General features: G+C 30.4%; 1 protein-coding gene across 1 annotated transcript; it reads left to right on the top strand.

Moving 5' to 3' along the window:
- Nucleotides 1-471: 471 nt before the first annotated feature.
- Nucleotides 472-22,934, top strand: LOC107630624 (Tetratricopeptide repeat (TPR)-like superfamily protein). Its single transcript, XM_088508130.1, has 23 exons — nucleotides 472-1,344; nucleotides 2,375-2,436; nucleotides 3,530-3,622; nucleotides 7,226-7,298; nucleotides 10,342-10,692; nucleotides 11,912-11,976; nucleotides 12,116-12,247; nucleotides 12,824-12,865; nucleotides 12,948-13,472; nucleotides 13,554-13,711; nucleotides 14,039-14,555; nucleotides 14,721-14,783; nucleotides 14,859-14,960; nucleotides 15,710-16,036; nucleotides 16,117-16,209; nucleotides 16,330-16,431; nucleotides 16,519-16,623; nucleotides 17,321-17,454; nucleotides 18,071-18,254; nucleotides 19,653-19,784; nucleotides 19,864-19,976; nucleotides 20,148-20,226; nucleotides 20,331-22,934. Exons 1-23 carry the CDS (start codon nucleotides 1,275-1,277, stop codon nucleotides 22,455-22,457), a joined length of 5,649 nt encoding a protein of 1,882 aa, XP_088364256.1. The 5' UTR covers nucleotides 472-1,274; the 3' UTR covers nucleotides 22,458-22,934.
- Nucleotides 22,935-23,709: the final 775 nt, after the last annotated feature.

A 23,709-nucleotide genomic window follows, 5' to 3' on the forward strand; every position in this document is an offset into this window, starting at 1 on the left:
AATTATATATAAAAAATGACTATAAAATTTTAATATATATATATATATATATATATATAATCGAGCCAGCTCACGAGTTAATGGGTTTGAGCTGATCAAAGTTTAAGCTCGCCTCATTTAATATATGAGCTCAATTTCAAACTCAAACTCAGTTCGCTAGCTCGCGAATTTAGTTTATCGAACTATTAATAAGTCGAACTCGAACTGATTTATGAGTTGACTTGACTCAATTGCAGCCTAGTGAGAAGTGTTGCAAAACTGTGTCAGCTGCATAAAGGAATAACGAAAAGTCTTAGTACAACTACAATGAAAAAAATAAATAAAAGCTAATTTCTGATTTTTGTGTATGTCACGGCCGGTCGGCCCAATCCAAAGAGGGTGAAGACGACAAGAAAGCCTCTAATAAGTTGTTTATGCCTGATCCAATAATTAAGGTTTATATAGCACAACCAAAGATTGAGAAAGAGAGACAGAAGATGAGGTGTCATAGTAGAAGAGACATAGAAAAAATAGAAAAGAAAAAAATAAATAAAAATGAGAGGCCTGAAATCGCTATAGCCTTAAATTCTCTCCGTGCGTGTATGTGTACAAGAAGAAGAGGCTACCCTGGCTTTAGTTTTCCCCTTGGCTTACCTTATCCTATCCACACTCTCTTTTCTCTTTTGTTTTCATGTTTTATTTCTCTCTCTCTCAATATCTTCTCATGAACTAATCTCTATTTTACGTACCCTTTTTTGCGCTGAGTACCCCCACCTACACTTTCACTTGATCCTTAATTAAGCTCAAGATTCTTCCACACCCATTTCTGTTCAGTACTCAAAATTAAAGCTCTTATTAGCTTCCCGCACTTCTTCGGCTCCATTTATTCCGTTCAATATATTTTTTATTTCCACAAACAAGATAACATCTATTTTTTTGCTTAGCTTCCGTGTTTGAAGTTAATTACAAGCAGGTTTCTTGAGATTCAAACTCCTATTAAATATCGTGTATATTATGATTAATATATATTCTTTTTTGGCTTGTTGAGCCACATATCAACTGATGAAATGTGTTGATTTTTGAGGCACTGGTTGGTTAGATAGTTGCTGTTCTATCTGTTTGTTCACAAAGAAACTTGACATAGTTTAAGGACGGAGAATAGATTCTTCCCAGTTCACGTGCAGAAGGATTTCATTTAATTATTCGATGAATTCAACCATTGTGTCATAGTTATTTCCGTCGGAGAGGAAGCTTTATAATTGAACTGCCGGTTTAGTTTATTTTGAAGTACAATAATGGCTCCCAAAACTGGGAAAACCAAACCTCACAAAGCTAAGGGAGAGAAGAAGAAAAAAGAAGAGAAAGGTACGGTTCACATAATAATAGTCCATCCTGCATTCGATGCCTGTTTCATTTTCCCTTTCTGTTTATGTGTTGTCTTTGAATACAATGCCTTCTGTTTATGAAACATATATACAAGAAGTAGCAATAATTCCTTTGGCCGTAAAAATAGAAAGATAGACGCAATATGTCTCTCATCTCCTTCTTTTAATTATTCATTCTATTCTATTCAGTGCTTCAAATTCTCGGTTATGAACTTGCTAACGTGACTCAACTTCAATATTATTGTGCTCTTTTGGTTCTTGCATTGTTATTGAAAAGTTTTTTTTTACCAGTTTTAGGAGTATGTGATGTTCATGTTCTTTCATGTTTCCTCTTGCTAGACTAACGGCCGGAGAAAACTAAACAAATCAAATAAATTATATAATAATCAATGTCTAATATTTTAAAAATATTATCTTATTCAGAGATTAATCAAGAAATATTAAATTGATATTTGCCATAAGTATGTAGTTTTTTTCTATTTATAAAATCTATTATTTAATTATAATAATTATTTTTATGTAAAGAATATTTTATTATATTAATAACCTCAATTTATTGTAACTAATGTAAAATATATAGCAAAAATTAAAGATATAATTGAATTAATTAATAATGTGAAAAAGGTGCAATATCACAAGAAATCGCAGATTCGAATGTCCTTATTTTTTTGTTAAAAAAAATATATCACATACAGAGACACAAAAACTTGTATATTAAAAATTTGAAACAGGTCCAACAAGAACATGAGAATATTTTTTTTTCTCTTTAAATTGATTATTGACATTTATTAAAAATTGCTGATATAAAACAACTAATTAAGAAAAATCTTTATACTCATTCTATAATAATTGTTATCAACTTTATATAACATAAAGAGATTTTATCATCCTTTGTATGTGGTAACCAAACATTAAAGCGGTGTTACTTATCTCAAATTTCATTGGCTCTGAGAATTCTCCACCTTATCCTATGAGAATTTTAATCAGAATCACATTATATCCATTTGCAGTTTTGCCAACGGTCGTTGAGATTTCTGTGGAGACACCGGACGACTCGCAAGTTACACTTAAGGTATGGACTACGGATCGGCATTTCCAGTTTCTTTGTCTTCTTTCACAAATTACGATACTTGAATTTCGTTCATATTCGTTTATTAACACTCAAATTAAATATTAATTTATCTTCTTTTCCTTTTAATTCTTTCTTCTCTTCTTCAATCAACATAAAGGCGTATTTATATCTAAAAATGCTCCGAGTGAAATCAACTCTTATATATATATAGAGTCAAATCTCTTTGCTATAGAATAATCAAATCTTTTATTTGTGAAATAAAAAATCAGTCATTATTGTATTTTAATTTTGAATATAAATCTAGTTTAATTATATTATTTATAAAATCTAACATAAATTTGAATATCTTAATTATATTATTTATAAAATTTGATTATAAATATAAATATGTGGTCATTCCAAATTTCATATTTATATAATATTGTTTATTTTACTTTTATTAGAGAAAATGTTACACTATTTATATAAACAAAAATTGAATCAATATCACGAATCATTCAATACATTTATGTATATTTATAAATATTCTCCATATTATTTTAATATAATAATTAATCACCCAAAAAAAAATCAAATCTTTATCAAACTTTCAGTAATGGAGTAATCAATTTCGCACTTTTCACTAACAATAAAATTATTGATAATTTTTATTTGTTTTACTTTCACTCATATTTTAATTATAAATTTGAATAAAGTTTAATTATATTATATATAGAGTTTTATTATAAATAAATTTGTTTATTATATTATTTATAAAATTTGATTATAAATATGAAAATAGAGTTATTCTGTATTATTAGTTGATTTTTTGTATTCATGCAATGTGACAAATAAATTAAAAGTTTAACTAATATATATCTTAAAATTAAATGTTAAAATTATCATTAAAAAAGTTTTTAAACTTTTTATTATAATAAAAGTAAAACAAATATATTAAAAAATTGAATTTTTATATTTTTTATAAAATATCTTTTAATTAATAACATGTATCTTTAAAACAAACTCAAAAATAAAATATGAATAAAAATTTTGTTTTTTATTTTTAGCACGCGATTGTTTAGTACTATTTTGTATTTATGTTCTCTGGTCACAGGGTATTTCTACGGACAGGATCCTGGATGTGAGAAAGCTTTTAGCGGTACACGTTGAAACTTGTCATTTGACTAATTACTCCTTATCACACGAGGTATGCTTCTCTTTGTACTTCTAGATTTCCAGAAAATTGGAAAACAATAATCTCACTTTTAAATTTATAAATTATTTTTTTAATTATATTTTTTTATGTTCTTCTAACTATTTATAATTTTTATTTATCATATTAATATTTTATGATATTTTTCTTTATATCCATAAAAATTATGGATAATTTAAAAAAATATATATAACTAAAAAAGAGTAAAGTTATCAATATGAAAATAATATTATCATCTTCTTAATCGGATGACTTAAAACCTACTTTTCTTATAATTAAATAAGAAGAGAGAAACTTAGAACTACTTTGTTTGTGTTTTTATTTTTAACATTTTTGTTTTTAAAATTTTTAAAAAATGAAAATAAAAGATAAAATAAAAAATTATTAATTTTACTATATTTTCTTTTTTCTTAATAAAATGAAGAAATAAAATATTAAAAATAAAAAATAAAAACACACAATTTACCATTTTTTTTAAATTAATAAAACTCTTTTTCGACAACATGCACTTTATCATCCTTTTGTAATGTTATTTTGATAAATGTATAGGCAATAAATAGTCATAACCAATGGTTATCATGCATATAGAAAGGTAAAGGACAAATAATATAAGCTAACATCACACCTAAATTTTTTTGCCATTTTTTGTCAAAAATTTTTATTGAAAGATTCATGTGTCTAACAAAAAGGAATAATAAAGAATAAATTGTTATTTTTTAATCGTTAAAATACGAGTTGTCTAAATTAAAAAATTAAAGAATAAAAACTGAAAAAAAAGTTTACTCTTTTTAAATCTACTTCTTTCATGTTCTCTCTCCCTTTTTTCATATTTCTTTATTTTTTTATTTGAATCTATTGGGTTATTCATATTAGTATGAATAATTATATCCTACCATTTCTTATTAAATAATTGTTTTGATTTTTTTTAATTTAGATAACATTACCAAAGTTTTCTAAAGAAATAATTATTTATAAAAGAATAAAATATTATTTTAATTCCTAATATTTAGACTATATTCTAATTTCGTTTCTAATGTTTAAAATATTTTATTTTTATGTTAAGCATTTTATTTTATCCTATTTTAATCTTCGGATCAAAATTAAATTTTTTTTTTCAAAAATAAACATTTTTCTCTATTATTATTTTTTCTTATTAATCTATCACTTACGCATTCAAATGACCACAATAATTACTATGATCATTACAATTACAATATTTTTTGTTATCTAAAAAAAATTATAATGAAAAAAGAGTATTTTTTAAAGAAAAAATGTTAATATTAACCAGAAAATTAAAATAAAATAAATAATATTTAAAATAAAAAAATATTCAAAATATTAAGAATAAAATTAAAATTTAGTCTAAATATTAAAAACTAATATGAAATTTTATTCTTTACAAAAACTTAAAAAGTATACCATTTTTTAAGGAGTATAAATACAGATATACTCGCCTGCGCCCATGTCCAAAAAGTTCTAGTTTATTTATTTGTTAAAAATATGTGAAAAATTGCGCTATTAGATTTGGATATAACTCTAATCACTACTCTTAATAATTTAAAAAATAAAGTATTATTTTGATTTCTAATATTTAGATAAAATTTTAATTTGGTTTTAAATATTTTAAATGTTATGTTTTTGTTCTAAAAAATTTTAGACAGGTTTAATATTATCATATAATTAAATTTGACACTAATAATTAACAACATAATTAACGTGTACATTAATAATATTATTATTTGAGATATATTTTTTTCATGTATTAAAAAAACATAATCAAAATCGTCCTATAACTTCTTTTTTTCAATTTTCTTTTTGTACAAAACTCTAAATCCTAACACTCAATTATCAATACTTCAAAATTAAAGAAAAAATTTTTATATTAATGATCGTTGATAGATTGATTTTACTTACATACTGAAATCGATTGCTATTGGTGAAGGATTACCATATGTTCATAATACGTAGGAAAAGAAATGAAAGTAATCCTGAAGATCTATTTTATGCTTAAATTTCATTCTTATTTTCTAAAAATTTGTGAATTAATATAATTAATTCATGTTTTAAATATTTAAGCATGTAATTTAGTTATTTCTATTGAGATTTTTTAATAAATTAATAGTTAATTTATTTTAATTTTAATTATTTAATTAGGATTAAATTCTCATTCTTTTAATTTAATACCTATGTTATAATCAAATATTTGATTTATTTATTTATTTATTAAATTTCAGTAACTTTGGTCACATTAAAAGGAGTAAAATACAAAATTAACTTTTTGCTTGTTTCTTTTATATATATATATTGAGAATGTAAAATTTAATTTTATAGTTTTATAAAGTTAAATATTAATCTAATAAAAATCAAATTTTGATTTGATTATGACAACTAGGAGTTTTATTTTCAAGATAATAATAAGTGAGTACAAGTTTTTTTGTTGTCAGGTCGCTCATGGTAAATAAGAGATAGATTTATTTTTGACAAGCTCCTACCTTTTAGGACTTATCTTTGTCAAAGAATTTGTGTCAGTACCCATAGATTAAATTTTATACTCCCAAATTATCTAGATAAAATATAAAATTAAATTTTTAAAATTATAGTATTCAAAACATATTAATCAAATCAAAATTTGATTTTAATAGACTAACGGTTAGTTTTATAAAATTATCAAATAAAATTTGACATTTTCAATATATACACTTATATATATAGAAACAATAAAAATTTATTTTTATATTTTATTCTTTTTAATGTGATCAAAGTGTAAGATGAAATTTAATAAATAAATAAATCAAATTAAATATTTGATTATAACATAGGTATTAAATTAAAAGAATGATAATTTAATCATAATTAAATAATAGTAAGACAATATTGTATCCACTTAAAATTTTTTTGAAATTGAAATAGGACATTTAAAAATTTTCAGAATTAAAATATAACATATAAAACGTTAAAAATCAAATTAAAATTTGGTTCAAATGTTAGAAATTAAAATAATATTTTATTTTAATTTAAATTTATAATATGAAGATAATATATCCTCAAAAATAAGTTTATAAGTTTTAAATAAAACATCCACCCTAACAAATTGTCTTTGGGATTAGAGGAAGGAGAAAAAGTGATGCACTGGGAAGCTTTTCTAAAACAAGTTAGCACCGTTGGGCGTTGGCTAATACAATTTTCAACCATTTAAGCCTTTTGGTCTATCCTTCTTTGTAACATCAGTTTTTTGACTTTTTCTATCTTCTAAGTAAAAGAATGATAAAGTGAGAAAATATAAACAGATTAATGTCATTAATCACTTTTGTGAATTAATCTCGACAAATAAATAAACATTACAAAGACAGATAGTAATTATCTACAAAAGTGATTAATCCCTAAAATTATTGTCACAGAAAAACGCTAAAATTATTATTATTATTATCATTTTTTGGTGTGATGGATCAAGATTAATCCTCATTTGTTTTTTACTTTTCAAACCATTTTACCAAATTTTTTGAAATTTTTTTAAAGTGATGCAATGGATTAATGGAGTTAACCAAAAAGATCCCGCCTGGCGACTGGCGTTAACGAAGTTCGTTATTGGTTGCACAGGTGCGAGGTGCTAGGCTGAAGGATTCAGTGGAAATCGTGTCCCTCAAACCCTGCCACCTTGCCATCATCCGAGGTAAATTCTTCATTCTTCGTATCATATATTCATAGTAAAAACAACATATTTAACCAACTTAATTAAGCTCTTTTTGATAAAATAACTTAAATAATAAATAATTCTATTAAAAGTAATTTATAAATAAGTTATTTTGTGTTTGGATTTTTAACTCTAAAAGTACTTATTTTATAGAAATGTGATGAAAAATAGAAGTATTATGAGAGAAGTCATTTTTTTTAACTTCTCTATAAGCTCCTAAATAGCTTCTTAGAAAGTTACAATTTAGTTTTGAAAATTGCACCAGACATTAATACTACTACTTTTCATAAGTCAAAAGTTAAAAAAAGTTACTTCTAAAGTTTCCCAAACGGCCCTTATTGGTTTAGAGAATGGTACTGTCTCGGCTCAAGATTCGGTGGTCCAAGAACCTTTGGACTACTTAGTGGTCCAAGTAGAAAATATGTTTTTGGAGTTTTTTTATCAATTGCTACGTAGTCCTTGAACTAATTTTAATTACAAATCAATCCCATATATTTTATTTAATTATAAAAATAGTTTTTTATTTTATAAATTATTATTTTATCAATTATCTATTATATTTATTAACAATCAAATACAAAAATAACAACCAATTATATCCTCTATTCATCCTAATAATTCCAATTGATTAAAAAATTAACTTTGATCTCGTTACGTTCGTCCATGGCTTCCAAATCGTGTTTCCTTAAAATTCAATCGATTGTTTGAAAGTTGTAAGGTAGAATGGTAAAAAGCTTAAACCAATCGATTGTTTATACTTTCCAATCGAATGAATGTCTCAAAGTAATCGATTGTTGTTGTTACTCAATTGATTGAATTCACGAAAACAACATGGATTTGCCAAATACAATCGATTGAAAAGTGATGACATTGAAGTTTTAGCCAAATTCAATCGATTGGTAATGTAATCCAATCGATTGGTAATGGAATATCCATCTACTCAATCAATTGGTAATGTTCTCATTTTTCAGAATTCTGTAAAATTTTGCACAATTTATTCTATTCTACTCTCATAAATCACAAATAGGTTGTACAAATCCTCATTAATCCAATTTTTTTTTTCAATCACCATGATCAGGATCTTATTATCTTCTTGCACTAATATCAATGTATTAACATAAGAACAATTTTTATCACTTAACTTAAATCATTGATCCTGTAGTTTGGTCTAATTTGGACGAAGAAAATGTATTTCTACTAGTATTAATTAAATCTGTGATACTACATGACGAAATTAAAGCCATGGACGAACGTAACGAGATCAAAGTTAATTTTTTAATCAATTGAAATTATTAGGATGAATGGAGGATATAATTGGTTGTTATTTTTGTATTTGATTGTTAATAAATATAATAGATAATTGATAAAATAATAATTTATAAAATAAAAAATTATTTTTATAATTAAATAAAATATATGGGGTTAATTTGTAATTAAAATTAGTTCAAAGACTACGTAGTAATTGATAAAAAACTTCAAAAACATGTTTCCTACTTAGACTACTAAGTGGTCCAAAGGTTTCTCGACCACCGAATCCTGTGCCTACTGTCTCTATTTCTAAAATTTTAGTATTTCAGTATTTTTAAAAAATAGAGACACAGAAGACTAAATTTTTTAGAGATGGAAACTAAAATTTTAATAATATTTTATATCTAAAATACATTCATTTCAATTAATTAATTTCAATTTTATCCTTTGTGCAAACTAAATTAGAGTTTCATTCTTATTTTCTTTCATTTTGTACCAAACAAAATACTGAAATTTATTTCAATCTCTGACTTTTAGTTTCTGTTTCTCAGTCTCAATCTTTTCGTTTCTGTCTCTTCACTAACACTGTGTTTGTTTGAGGTGAAAATGGGAGGAAGGAAAAGGAAGGAAAAGAAATTAGAAGAAAAATAGTTATTTTCTCTTGTTTGGTTGAGGGAAAAAATGGGAGAAGAAAGAAAATGGGATAGAAAAATACTGGTGGGACCCACCAATTTTCTTTCCCTACAACCATAAAGAGAAAATGGAGAAAAAATTAATTCTCTCTCTACTTCCAATATTATCTCTTTACTTTTTTTAATATATATTATAAATAAATACTTAATTTTTAATATACATATATTTTTGGTGTCTTTTTAATATATATATATATATATAGTTAAAATGTATATAATATTTATTAAATTTAACTTCAAATATAAGATTTTATTATTTTATTATATAAAATTTATAAAATTATATACATTAATTATATATCAGCTGAATCTGAGTTACTCTAATTTATTTTGATTGAATTTACTCTAATTTATTTTGATTGAATTTAAGATTGGATTAGATTGACTTACCTAGTTTTACTTTTATCAATTTAACAAAAATACTATTCATATACTAAAATTAATTATTAATATATTTGTATATAAATATATATATAATTTAATTTATTTTTAATATATATTTATATTTTAATATATATTCTATATTAGTAATTAATTTTTGTAGTTAATTTTTGTATACATATAATATAATTGCCAATTTAATTGTATGAAAGATTCTAGTATCAAACTACACCCATTAAAACTGTGGTTCACCAATTTGTCAATTGAGGGTGTTTGAAAAGCTTTAAAAATTGTTTTTTTGGATTTTTGACTTATAAAAAGTAGGAGTATTAATATTTGGTGTAATTACAATTCTCTAAAAAACTATTTAAAAATTTATAAAAAAAATTAAAAAAAATAACTTCTTTTATAATATTATTTTTTTATCATATTTTTATAAAATAAATATTTAAAAATTAAAAACTAAAAACTAAAAACTAAAATAATTTATTTATAAACTATTTTTAATATAATTATTTATTATTTAAATTATTTTTTTTTAAAATTTAATTAAACTATTTATCCAGACTAAATAAGCTGTTTTTGTCCGGTTTTGATAACTGAAATTTAACTGACCAACTCTCTCGACACTCCTCTCCTTTTCTTTTCTCCAATTTTTTTATTGAAGTTTTCAATTTATTTATGTAATTACTATTTTCTAGAGGACTACAGCGAAGATCTCGCCGTCGCTCACATTAGACGACTCCTTGACATCGTCGCATGCACCACCTCCTTGGGCAAGTCCACCGCCAGCAGGCCCACTGTCAAAGAACTCGCCGCCGCCAAAGACTCTGTTTCCGTGGACAACGAACAGTCGCAACAGAGCTTTGGCCCAGAAAATGGGTCCGAAACGAGTCCAAAGCCCAAGCCCAGCGACCCGAATTCGGATTCTGGAAATGCCAAGAGCGAGAAGGCAGAGAAATTGGAGGGAGACATATCCATGTGCCCCCCACCCAGACTCGGACAGTTTTATGATTTTTTTTCATTTTCGCATCTTACGCCGCCGTTTCAATGTAAGCTTTTCTTCTCTTCCCCGTTTCTATAATTGCTATGTCTGCAAATGTGTTTTCTAGGGGAGTCAAAGCGGGTAACCCGGCCCACCAAGCCCGTCCCGTCCTTTCGAAGTGTCGTTTTCATTTTCATCGCAGCATCATGTTGTTTTACTAAGCAGAAGTGAGAAAGTTCATATCGTTGAAGAAGAATTGTAACATAAAAGACTTAAAACTAGTAAATGCTCAATTTACTCCCTGGAATTTCTTTGAATGAAGTTGGTCCTCAATTTCTATTTTTTGTTTATTTTCCCCCTTAAATGTTAGGTACTAAGTATACTCTAGAACCAACTTGATTCAAGCATGAAATTTGAGAGACTAACTTGAGTATTTACTCAAAAGTTTATGTTTTTAAAACTTGAGTTTAATTTTCATGCACTTAAAAGTGTAAAAAACGTGCAATCACAACGTTTTTCTTAGATGACCATTCATGCGGTAAATCTAAAAGATAGTATTATGTGATTGGATACACGTGGAAAATGGTTTTACATGATAGTGTATCAAAATTAAATTCTTAAAACTTATCTTGAGCCAACGCATTATTTATTTGTTTATTTATTTATTCTTGAAGAATTTAATTTTGATGCATTGTTCGTGTAAAGTAGTTTTACACGTGCCAATGAGTTATAGTTCAAATGGCATAGTCTCCCCATACTCAATCCCATACTCAATTAAGAGGTTGCGGGTTTAAGTCTCATATCTTTGGTAAAAAAAAAAAAATAGTTTTACACGTGCATCCAATTACGTAACGCCACATCAGTAAAAATAAGCACGACTGTTACACTGTCAGCGCATCAAAATTAAACTCTATTTTTGAAACTGCATGCATTTTGCAATATAAAAACCACGTAGCTTCTGGCATTGTAGAAAAAAAATGTTATTTTCTTTTACTTAGATGAATCTATATATGTTTGTGGAAATATTTTAGATAAAATTCTTTAAGGCAAACGGTATTTAATTTTTATTCGATTGTTTTCTTTTCTTTACAACTTCTAATTCAGTTTCCTCTTTAATAAATTTGTTACAATGTAGTTTACAGGCAAATGGGTTATGCCTGTGGATTTTAGCTTGGTTGAATAAGTAATCAAACTATTCAGGCACGGGAAACCAAGAAGACTTTGGTTGATACTAGATTGAATCCAAAGCTATGTTCTTTTTTGACATACTTTTTGTTTTCTTGCAGACATACGGAGATCAAACCGTCCATTCCTTGAGGATAAGACAGAAAATGATTTCTTTCAGATTGATGTGAGGATCATGTTGTTAACAGTTTAGCAGCCGGTTTTGTTGTTGTTGGGGTGTGTGTGTGCGCGCGAGCCTTTTTGATTGAGCTTTGGTAGACTAACTCATCTTTGACGTGGGATTGCTATGGATATGGCATGTGCAGGTCAGGGTTTGCAGTGGTAAACCAACTACTATTGTTGCTTCAAGAACAGGATTCTATCCTGCTGGAAAACGTCTTCTTGTCTGTTATACTTTGGTTGGTCTTCTTCAGCAGATAAGCAGGGTGTTTGATGCTGTAAGTTTAGTGTTTGCTTACGGTTGATGCTATAAATTATTTCTGGCCCTTCCGGATCACTTAATTTGATTACTGTTTGACTATTTGAAGGAATAGAAGAGTCGTTGGATTATTATAAAATTTTTTACTTTCTTCTCAAAGTATATGTTTATGTTAGTAGAATGTGAAGGTCCAAAGGATGCTTAGTGAATTTCATTTGTAAGCTTTGAATTTGCCTGTGTTTGACAGGTATAAATGTAGAAGTCGTCCTTGAAAATAGCAACATAGCATGAAAATTATACTCATAACCCATATCCATCTCTCTCTCTTTCCCCCCTCCCCCTTAAAATTAAAATCTTTTAAACGTGGACTCCTATCTTGTGTTTCTTTTCTGTACAAAAACCTATCATCATATCTAATGAATTCGAAACAGTGTAAATAAATGATAGCACTGGAAGCAAATACATGAGAGATCTAATTTCATAAACATTACATTGTATCTTTAAAGTTACCCCACGAAATTGATGGTGCATTGCTCTAAACAATATCTATTTCCTTTTAAGAATTAATAATAATGTATTGCAATCTTTCATGCAGGCCTACAAAGCTTTGATGAAAGCTTTCACGGAACACAATAAGGTATATACTTCTCAGCATAAATTTTCACACTACTCTGCTACCTATACTAGACGTTCTTAATATCATAGTGGCATCTTTTCAGTTCGGCAACCTTCCTTATGGTTTTCGTGCAAACACTTGGGTTGTTCCTCCAGTTGTTGCTGACAATCTATCTACATTTCCTCCACTTCCCGTGGAAGATGAAATGTGGGGTGGAAATGGTGGTGGGCAGCGCAGAGATGGTAAACATAAAAAGAGACGGTGGGCCAGAGATTTTGCAATACTAGCTGCAATGCCTTGTCAAACAACAGAAGAGAGGCAAATTAGAGATAGGAAAGCGTTTCTTCTTCACAGTTTATTTGTCGACGTGTCGGTCTTTGAAGCTGTTTCAGCAATACAGCATCTTAAAGATAGTAAGCAAAGCCCTTTCAGTGATACAACTATTCCAACTTCCTATGAAGAAAGAATTGGAGATTTGACTATAAAGGTAACAAGAGATGTATGTGATGCAAGTTTGAAATTGGACTGCAAAAATGATGGGAATCAGGTTCTTGGATTGTCGGAGGAAGAACTTGCTCAGAGAAACTTGCTTAAAGGCATAACTGCTGATGAGAGTGCAACTGTCCATGTAAGTGATATAATAAGTGTTGTGAACCTATTAGAATTCCCCTAAGTTCCTTTTTGATAAATCATTCTTTTGCTCTTGTAGGATACTCCTACTTTAGGTGCAGTAATTATACGACATTGTGGCTACACAGCTGTTGTGAAAGTTTCAGCTGAAATGGATTGGGAGGGGAGTCCTGATTCCTTGGAAGTTTCTATTGAAGACCAGCCTGAAGGAGGTGCAAATGCCTTAAATGTTAACAGGTAATTTTAATCACTGCCTTGATCTACTTTGGTTATTGGGTACCATCATGTGTACCTACACAAATTTAATTCTTGGGTTGCATTCTTGTAAACTTTAACCTGTGAAATCATACACCAATAATGAGGAAAAATGCTGGCTTGGCAAATGATAGTGCAATAGTGACAATCTGTTTTGGTACATCTGCTTTTATAAGTTTTTGATATGACCCTATTAACATATTAGCTTCAGCGTGAGGATGTTTTTAGTTAGTTTTCTTGGATATTATTATTATTATGATAATATTTTCTTTCCTTTATTTTTTATTTTAATTTTTAAAACAAAATTAGCTTGAGGATGCTGTTGCATAAGTCATCTGCATCCCAATTGTCAAATACAACTCAACGAGTTCAGAGCACAGATAATGAAAATTCACGTTCTGCGGTGTCCTTGGTTAAGAAAGTTCTAGAGCAAAGTTTACATAAACTAATGGAAGAACCCACAAGATATAATAAGTCTATCAGATGGGAGCTAGGGGCATGTTGGGTGCAACATTTGCAAAATCAAGCTACGGGAAAGACAGAGACAAAAAAGACGGAAGAAGCTAAACTTGACCCTGCTGTGAAGGGTCTTGGGAAGCAAGGTGGGTTGCTGAAGGAATTGAAGAAAAAAATTGACAACAGGCACTCTAAAGTTGAACATGGGAATGATATTTCCACCTGTAATGGTGTTGATACAAACAAGCTAGATGCCAGTCAACAGTATTTAGAGAAACAAGATGAAGAAAAGGAAACAAAATGGAGAAAACTGCTTTCTGATGCTGCATATACAAGACTCAAGGAATCGAAAACTGGTCTTCATCTGAAGGTTGTTTAAAACATCTGTATCTTCCTTTTTCTCTGTGCATAAATTGTAATGTGATTCTCCCAAAGATTACATGAAATTTGTAATATCTAATGGTATTATCATAATAGTACTAAAAATTAAGGATATACTTTGATTCAATACTTTATTGGTTCTTTATCTTTACAGTCACCTGATGAATTGAGGGAAATGGCCTACAAATATTATATTGATACTGCCCTTCCAAAGCTGGTTAGTTTCTTACTTATTAACATGTTTATCTGTTACTGTGAAATATATTTGATTATTGTGACTTCAAATTCCTAGGTGGCAGATTTTGGCTCCCTTGAGCTCTCACCAGTTGATGGAAGGACATTGACTGATTTCATGCATACTAGGGGATTGCAAATGTCTTCCTTGGGAACAGTGGTAATATATTTAATCATTCATCTTCTTTTGCACCCTTTAACCAACTGTTTTGCAGTGTTTCTCTTTGACATTGTGCAAAATAGATCAAATGAAAATTCGGTGATGCTGCTAACTATGGCTGTTTTTTATGAAACAATTGATAAATGAAAACCATATACTATTACAGTATTGCAGCAGAAGAAATATAATGAACTGGCTTTTATAGATTCCATGGATTGAGAATGGAATGGAATGTCCTCTCCCAGGTTACAGTTTGGTAGCTTTAGGATTAGCACTCCCATGTTTGTACATAGAATCAAAGTTGGTTCAAATTATTTGAATGTCTGTCATGGTATAAACAACTAAGTTTAGCAAATTTCAATTTTAACATATGTGTTCAAGCAAAATAGGATGATAGGAATAGAAAATCAAATCTCATTCCAAATAGTATGTTAACTCAGACCCAACTTCCATTTGAGAATCTTCATTCTTAATTATGTAATGAGGTATGAGATAGAATCACAATTCTCTACTTTTGGAACGGAGCAGAGGATGCTTAGTAGTCTGCACATTTCTCAATTTATATGTCATCATAGCATCTTAATCTACTGTTTCCTGACATTGAATTCTACTACAACATACTTGCTCTTGCTCTCCTGTAGGTTTGCAATATGTCTCAAAGACACTGTTCTCACACGGGGCACACACATGCGTGCACACACACAACTTTAACAATAATATGTTATCTTAATTCTGTTTTCAATTGCCAGGTTGAGCTTGCAGATAAGCTTCCACATGTACAATCACTATGTATTCATGAAATGATTGTTCGAGCCTACAAGCACATCTTGCAAGCTGTTGTTCCAGCAGTTGATGATTTTTCTGATTTGGCTTCATCGATAGCCGCATGCTTAAATATTTTATTTGGAACACCATCTTCTGATTCTGATACTAATGATGCCAAGATCATTAGTTGTTATGAATTGAAATGGAAATGGGTAGAATTATTTCTTTTGAAGAGGTTTGGGTGGCAATTTAAGCGTGAAAGTTGTCAAGATTTAAGAAAGTTTGCAATTCTTCGTGGACTGTGCCATAAGGTTTGAAAAAACACACACACTAGGTTGATTTTGTAATACAGTGATATATTCCGTTATCCAATATGAGAATCTTTTGACAGGTTGGGGTTGAGCTGGTTCCGAGGGACTATGATATGGATAGAGCCTCTCCTTTCAGAAAGTTTGATGTTGTAAGCATGGTTCCCATATACAAGGTAAAATATAGTACAAAGTGAGTTGGTTGCAAGGAAAATTTCATCACTATCATTATTATTATTGTTATTACTGTTGTTGTTGTTGTTGTTGTTGAATTGTAATTGTGATTGTTTCTGCAGCATGTGGCATGCTCATCTGCTGATGGTCGCACACTGTTGGAATCGTCGAAGACGTCATTGGATAAAGGTAAATTGGAAGATGCTGTCAATTATGGCACTAAGGTATGTTTAAATTCAATCATCTTACAATATAGTTTGTTCACAAGACCAATAGTTAAATGAATTAACATTCCACATTCAATGTTGAAGGCGCTTTCAAAATTAGTGTCAGTATGTGGGCCTTACCATAGAATGACAGCAGGAGCATATAGTCTTTTGGCCGTTGTGCTTTACCATACTGGAGATTTCAATCAGGTATGTGTTTTATATATTTTAAGTGCTCTTTGTTTATTCATCAGAAATGGTGACATTTGCTGTGAAAATGAATGGCAATTGATGTGCGCTATGTCAGGGTCAAACTATTTCTAATATACAAAACTTGTTGATTTTATAATTCACTAAATTTTCCAAATATTGGGGGGAAAGAGCATTTTTTTTTTCTGGACGTGAATTACATCTTTTCTGATATAAATATTTACTCTTAAAATGTGGTAGAGAGATTTTACAAGTTGCAGCATTATCTTGTTCATCCCAGTCGATACTTGATATCAAATAGAGACCGCTATCAACATTTATTCATTGCAAAGTCTTCAACTGATAAATATTTTTTTTATAAATTTGTTAGTGGTGGAAAACATATAATACACTAGGTTCTGTAACTTACATTTTCTTCTCTATGCTAAGTTTTGATGGAAATATCATTTCCTAATAAATGTATTATAGCCTGAACATGTGATAGTAATGCTCAGGTTGCAGCAGAGAATTCCATGATGATGACATTTTTCTTACGTAAATTTTGATTATTGCAAATGACATTTCAATTAAGAATATAAGGTTGACATTTTCTTAACTCATTTGGAAACATAGACACAGATCAATAAAATATCTACTTGCTAAGCTAAAGTGATTCTAGTCAGTATCATCGTAATCATTGTAGCAATGATTTTGTTAGGCAACTATCTATCAGCAAAAGGCACTTGATATTAATGAGAGAGAGCTTGGACTGGACCATCCTGATACCATGAAAAGTTATGGAGACCTTGCTGTTTTCTACTATCGACTCCAACATACAGAGTTGGCTTTAAAGTATATTTCCCTATCCTATTAAATTGTCGAATTATTATACCATAGCAATAACGTTTGTGGTTCATTGACTATCGACTCCGACATACAGAGTTGGCTTTAAAGTGTATTTCCTATCCTATTAAATTGTTGAATTATTATACCATAGCAATAACGTTTGTGGTTCAATGTATGAGAATCTATTGTTCCAATCTTCTGGGATCCTTTCTATCTCTATTCTTTCTTCATAAAACTAACATTATGGTAAAGTAATAATACTGTCATTGGAACAAAATTCTAAAAGTGGTTCAAGTCCTCAGAATTCGGCCATTCCTTTGTCTATAATTACCTTAAAGTATGATTCGCAATTATAAACTAGTAATCTTTGATGGTTTGTTTTATATCATTGTGGGGACCATTGATTAAAATCACAGATAGGAGTGTCATCCCATGAATTCATTAACCTAATTGCTTTAGTAGTTGTTGTTCAAATTATAGGGATCTGGCAGTAAGAGATGATATATGCTGGCTAATGTATATAAAATTGGTCATGGTATCAAATGGGAAACTCCTGTGAGTTATTCTTGTTCTGCTGCTGAAATTGATTTTGACCAATTTTATGTTTTTCCTTATATGCTAGGTATGTCAATCGAGCACTATATCTTTTGCACCTTACTTGTGGACCTTCACATCCAAATACTGCTGCCACCTACATTAATGTAGCCATGATGGAAGAAGGATTGGGAAACGTCCATGTTGCTCTCAGATATCTTCATGAAGCTTTAAAGTGTAATAAAAGGTTACTTGGAGCTGATCATATTCAGGTTCTCTCTCATTCCAAAGCATGAGGAATTTTCCATGTGTTGCATGAGTCATCTTATTTTAGAATGGCTTGACATGTTTCTAGAACTTTTGAAACTTAGAAGCATGCTCATGTATGTGCACTAATTAATGTCGGACTACGTTCAAATGGATAGTAAAGAAGTGGGACACGACATAGTTTATTTGGTGACAAAAATAGGGATTCTAAGCTAACCACTTTTATTCAACCTTTTCTTCATGATTCATGAAGATTAAAATTTGTAACAGACTGACTTATAATTGTTGGAAACAAATAGGTTTTCAAAATCTAGCTTGACTTGAACCACCATGGTTTCTGGGTTTGAACCTTTTGAGCCACTATTTTATTGTCAATACTAAAAGCTCAAAGACAACTTGGTTCCAAAGTGGTGGGTTTACAAAACCTAAAAGTTGGAGATTTGGGCACACCTGGGTGGCCATTAATTAGCTGAATCAAGTAAAATGAAATTCTTGCTAAAAATTAAAATAAATAGATAACTCAACATGATATTTAAGTACAAAAGATTTTAAAGAAGATGAGGGAACCAACATTTAGTTAGCCAACTTTGGGGTTTATAATTTAAAGTTTAGGGTTAAGGGTATATAATTTGGTGGATTCTAGTATGAGTATACTATGGTGACTACGGTGATTATGCAAGTGTTGTTAAAATTAAAGTTACATTTTCTTTTACATTTTGGTAACACTTTTTTTAAGCAATACTTTTTAAAGTGTTGTTTGACAATAAAAAAACATTACTTTAATTTTAGCAACACTTTTTGAAACACAATAGCCACCGTATCATAGTCATACTAGAATGACTTATAATTTAGTGTCTAAAATTTAAGATGAGCAAAAAGTAATTTTAAAAAAGTTTATTAATGTTGGCTGCAAAAAGTTGGTTCTCTAGCATTACTCATGAGAGGCCATCGTTCTCTTTTATGTGACATTTGCTTTTCAAACTTAAACGAGCTGACATAATATGATTTTCTGTTATTTGCAAAAGAAATAAAAATTAAAAAATTGTTTGGTTGGACTTTGATGCCTTGAACATAAAGCTTAGATCGTTCTTATAGTGGAAGTTCAATTCAATTGATCTTGCAAGTTAAAAACCGATAAATCTTTTAATAGACACTATTTGTTCTACACAATGTATAAGTCACAATTATAGTTGAAAAACCAATCGAGTACAGAAAATATTATATCATATCATATCTTGATTTCTAACAAATTCTTAGAAATGCAATCAAATCTTGTACTGGTTTATGTGGTCGCATGCCATTGTTTTTGTTGGCACATTATACGCTTGAGTTCTTGGTTCATATTAATTAGATTAGGGTAACTGGCATCTTTAACTTGTTTTATGAATTCATGGCTTATTCAGACAGCTGCAAGCTATCATGCAATAGCGATTGCTCTTTCTTTGATGGAAGCATACTCGCTAAGTGTTCAGCATGAACAAACAACCCTCCAGATATTGCAGGCTAAACTTGGCCCTGATGATCTAAGGACACAGGTAGGTTGCTATTCGATGGTAGATGAAATACATTCCAATTGTTTTTCTTGTTCTTCAAGCCTACATGAATCTATTACAGGATGCTGCTGCTTGGCTAGAATACTTCGAATCAAAGGCTCTGGAGCAACAGGAGGCTGCACGCAATGGCACACCTAAGCCAGATGCCTCAATTTCCAGCAAAGGTCATTTAAGGTACTCATTACAATTAGCACAAGTCCTTCTTATTTGAGTACCCCTGTTTCAGTTCACGACATTTTCACTGTCTCTGAATGGCCTGCAAGACTTGAAATTTAAATTAAATTTCCATTTTAGAAAGAAAAAATATTCTCTGAAATTTTATGCCTATAAAAATGATTTTATCAGTGTGTCAGACCTTTTGGATTACATAACACCTGATGCTGATCTGAAAGCAAGAGAAGCACAGAAAAAGGCCCGTGCGAAGGTATCACATAACTCCTTTCGTCTATGAATACACTTGTCCTTTCCTGGGTACTTCTTTCTTTTCTCTATTTCATTGAATGAAACCATTTTTCATGAATCTTACAGTTAAAGGGAAAACCAGGCCAAAACTGGGAAACTACATCAGATGAAAATCACAAGGTTGAAGATGTGTCTCAAGGTTATTCACTTGCTGAGACTACAAGTGACAAAGAAAATAAAACAGAAGCTCATTTGGAAGAACACAGGATTCATAAAGTTGAGACCACTCACTTAGATGAAGCACAAACAGTACTGAACGAGAGCAATAATATGGCTCAAGATGACAGCTCAGATGAAGGATGGCAAGAGGCTGTACCTAAAGGTCGTTCACTTACAGGGCGCAAAACTGCTTCGTCGCGGAGGCCTACCCTAGCAAAACTGAATACAAATTTCATGAATGTTTCTCAGTCGTCAAAATATCGGGGCAAGCCTACAAATTTTTCTTCTCCAAGAACAAACATAAATGAGACTTCTTCCATTGGTCCATCCTCTCCTGTATCAAAAAAGTTCCTCAAGAGTGCAAGCTTCAGTTCTAAAATAAATAGCCCCAACTCGCAAGCTGTTGGAGCAGATAAATCAGGGGATTCAAATTCAAAGTCAGCTCCGGCAAGTCCAGCTGATAACATTAAAGCTGCTGCTCCTAGCAGTGCCATCAGTATTAAGTCAGCAGGTAAACTTTTCTCTTATAAAGAAGTTGCCTTAGCCCCACCTGGTACAATTGTCAAGGCTGTGGCTGAACAGTCACCAAAAGGAAACCCTGATGTGAGTCATGAGATAGTTGCAACAAAGGAGATTGATAGTGATGTGCCAAGTACAAAGGTTGCAGAGGAAGATTATGGTCAGAAACCAATGGATGATAATCAGCAAAGCTTAGTACATGAACACAAAGAAAAACAATTGGTGATTGATATGGTAAAAGGTAATGAGGTCCAACATGAGGTTGTGGAAGTTGAATCCCAGGAGCAGAGAATAGCCAATGATGATTTGGTAGATAAAAAAGTTGAAGAAGTTAATATCACAGCCATGGAGGTAGAGAATTCTGGTTCCTTTTGGCATATAAGCAACAATGCCTATGAAGATGCATCAGTGATAGAAGTGATAGAAATTTGCCAAGCAACTTCCTCTGATCCAAATCCCCTACCAAGGTTAGTTGAAGATTCAAAACATTTATTTGACAACGATGACTCTGTCTCAAAAGAGAAGGTCAAGGAAGATGAGAAGCAACAAGTTATTAAGTCACTACCAGCCGAAGGAGAAAAGCAAGATGCATTAGAAACAGGAAAAGAACCAACCAAGAAACTGTCTGCAGCTGCACCACCATTTAATCCATCCACAATTCCAGTTTTTGGTTCAGTTCCAGTTCCAGTTCCAGTTCCAGTTCCAGTTCCTGTTCCTGTACCAGGTTTCAAGGATCATGGGGGAATTTTGCCACCACCAGTAAATATTCCTCCCATGCTTGCAGTCAATCCCCGAAGATCAGCTCATCAGTCAGCAACTGCACGGGTTCCATATGGTCCGCGAATATCTGGTGGTTACAACAGATATGGGAATCGTGTTCCACGGAATAAAAGTGTATTCCACTCCTCAGGTGAACACACCATTGATGGCAATCCCAACAGCCCTCCTAGAATAATGAATCCACATGCAACTGAGTTTGTACCTGGGCAACCTTGGGTTCCAAATTGCTATACTGTTTCTGCTAACGGATACCTGGCTCCTCCAAATGGAATTCCAGTTTCACCAAATAGTTTCACACCCATGTCTCCAAACGATATCCCAGTGTCACCCAGTGGATTTCCTACTTCATTAAATGCTATCCCAGTGAATCAAAACGGGCTTGCAACATCTCCAACCAGTTCTACAGATTCAGCACAAGTTGTAAATGTTGAACCGAATGCTGAAAACAAGGATCAAGCTCTTGATGTGGAAAACAAGGATGCCTCCTTAGCGGAGGTGATCATATGTGAGAGTGAGCAGCAGCACGCTGAGCAAAATCCTGGAAATGTATCTGCCATTGATGAAAATTGTTGTCCCAGAACGGAAGAGAAGCATGCAGGCTTTGGCTTGACAGCTGGTTGTAGTGAAGAGGATAAAGTGACCACCAGCAAGGAAACATTAGATGAGGAAAAGCCAAGCAAGTGCTGGGGAGATTATAGTGATGGCGAAGTGGAGATGATTGAGGTCACAAGTTAAATAATGACATGCTTTTTCTGACCTATCAAGCTACCCTGAATGTGATGCCAGGGACTTGACTTAAAGTTCTTTGACCTGAATTTTCACGGCGGAATTGACTTAAAAGTTCTTTCAAGCAATGTGAATGTTATATACATATTAGTACTACTCGTTTACTGTGATTAAGAGGATCAGGTTTTATAGCCTGTTTTGGGATGTTACCATGGAAGGATTTGTAGATTAACTATCTGGCACTGTCTTCAATCTTTTCCTAATATATATTTTTCCTGAGATATCGGCATATCGCCTGCTTTGCGGTCATAAGACTCTGAACTGATGACGTGGTGTCATTTTTGAGGCCAGTGTATGTTTTTCCAAGTGGTTATCTTTGTAGCAGACTTTGTATTCATGAATTTGTTCATATTTCTAGTTTGAAACGGTATGTTTCATTTGATAAATGACAATATTCAGCACCAAAGGTGATGAAGTATTTTACTATTTTGAGAATGTGAAGCAAACATTGTATCTTAATATGGGCTGAAAATTTAGATATGGATGATTGGATGTTATTTTGGTGAAATGTTTTAAAACGGGACTCACTAGTCGAAGATATCGTACTATTGCATGGAACATTTTAAAGTAATAGAAAAAATTTAGAAATTTATTATTTATTTTAAATTTTAAAATTTTAATTTTATTCTTAAATAATATACTTCAAATTCTTTAGAAATGTATAAGTATATAACTTTTTAATAACATAAATATTAATTTATCTACAGAAGTATATTCTACGTTAAATAAAATTAATACTAATTTGTTCAATTTAAAAAAAAAGATATTTACAAACTATATATTTTCTAAAACATAAAGCTTTATTAACATGATGATGCCACGTAATTATAATTTGTTTCTCTGTTGTTAGTACTTAGTATAAATAGATATGGATGAAAGCAAGCTGAAGTGATGTAGAGGTAAAAATGCTTTTGTAGATGGAAAAGTCTGGGCCAGCAACTTTGTTAAATTCTGGCCAGCATGTAACCAGCAAAGAAAAGTGAGTCATTGGATGAAATTTTACATCATTAAAATCATCATTGATGGCTATTTGATAGCTACAAATCACAAAAGTTGCTAGCCCCGTAGCATTCCTCTTTGTAGATTGAGTTGAAGAATTCAATTTTTTCGAGTAATTGATTAATATTAAAATAATATTTTTTAAACGAAATCTAGATGTTATAAAATGAAAAAATGTTATATATATATATATGCTAGTTGT

Source organism: Arachis ipaensis, chromosome B3 (genome assembly GCF_059453495.1).
Source record: "Arachis ipaensis isolate K30076 ecotype BB chromosome B3, ASM5945349v1, whole genome shotgun sequence".
Taxonomy (NCBI): Eukaryota; Viridiplantae; Streptophyta; class Magnoliopsida; order Fabales; family Fabaceae; genus Arachis; species Arachis ipaensis.

Bases quoted from the DNA above. Each gene is read 5' to 3' on its own strand.
- LOC107630624 (XM_088508130.1), top strand. From the start codon at position 1,275: ATGGCTCCCAAAACTGGGAAAACCAAACCTCACAAAGCTAAGGGAGAG. The intron at 1,345-2,374 runs GTACGGTTCACA...ATCCATTTGCAG, and splicing joins GAAGAAAAAAGAAGAGAAAG to TTTTGCCAACGGTCGTTGAG. The intron at 11,977-12,115 runs GTGAGGATCATG...TGGCATGTGCAG, and splicing joins ATGATTTCTTTCAGATTGAT to GTCAGGGTTTGCAGTGGTAA.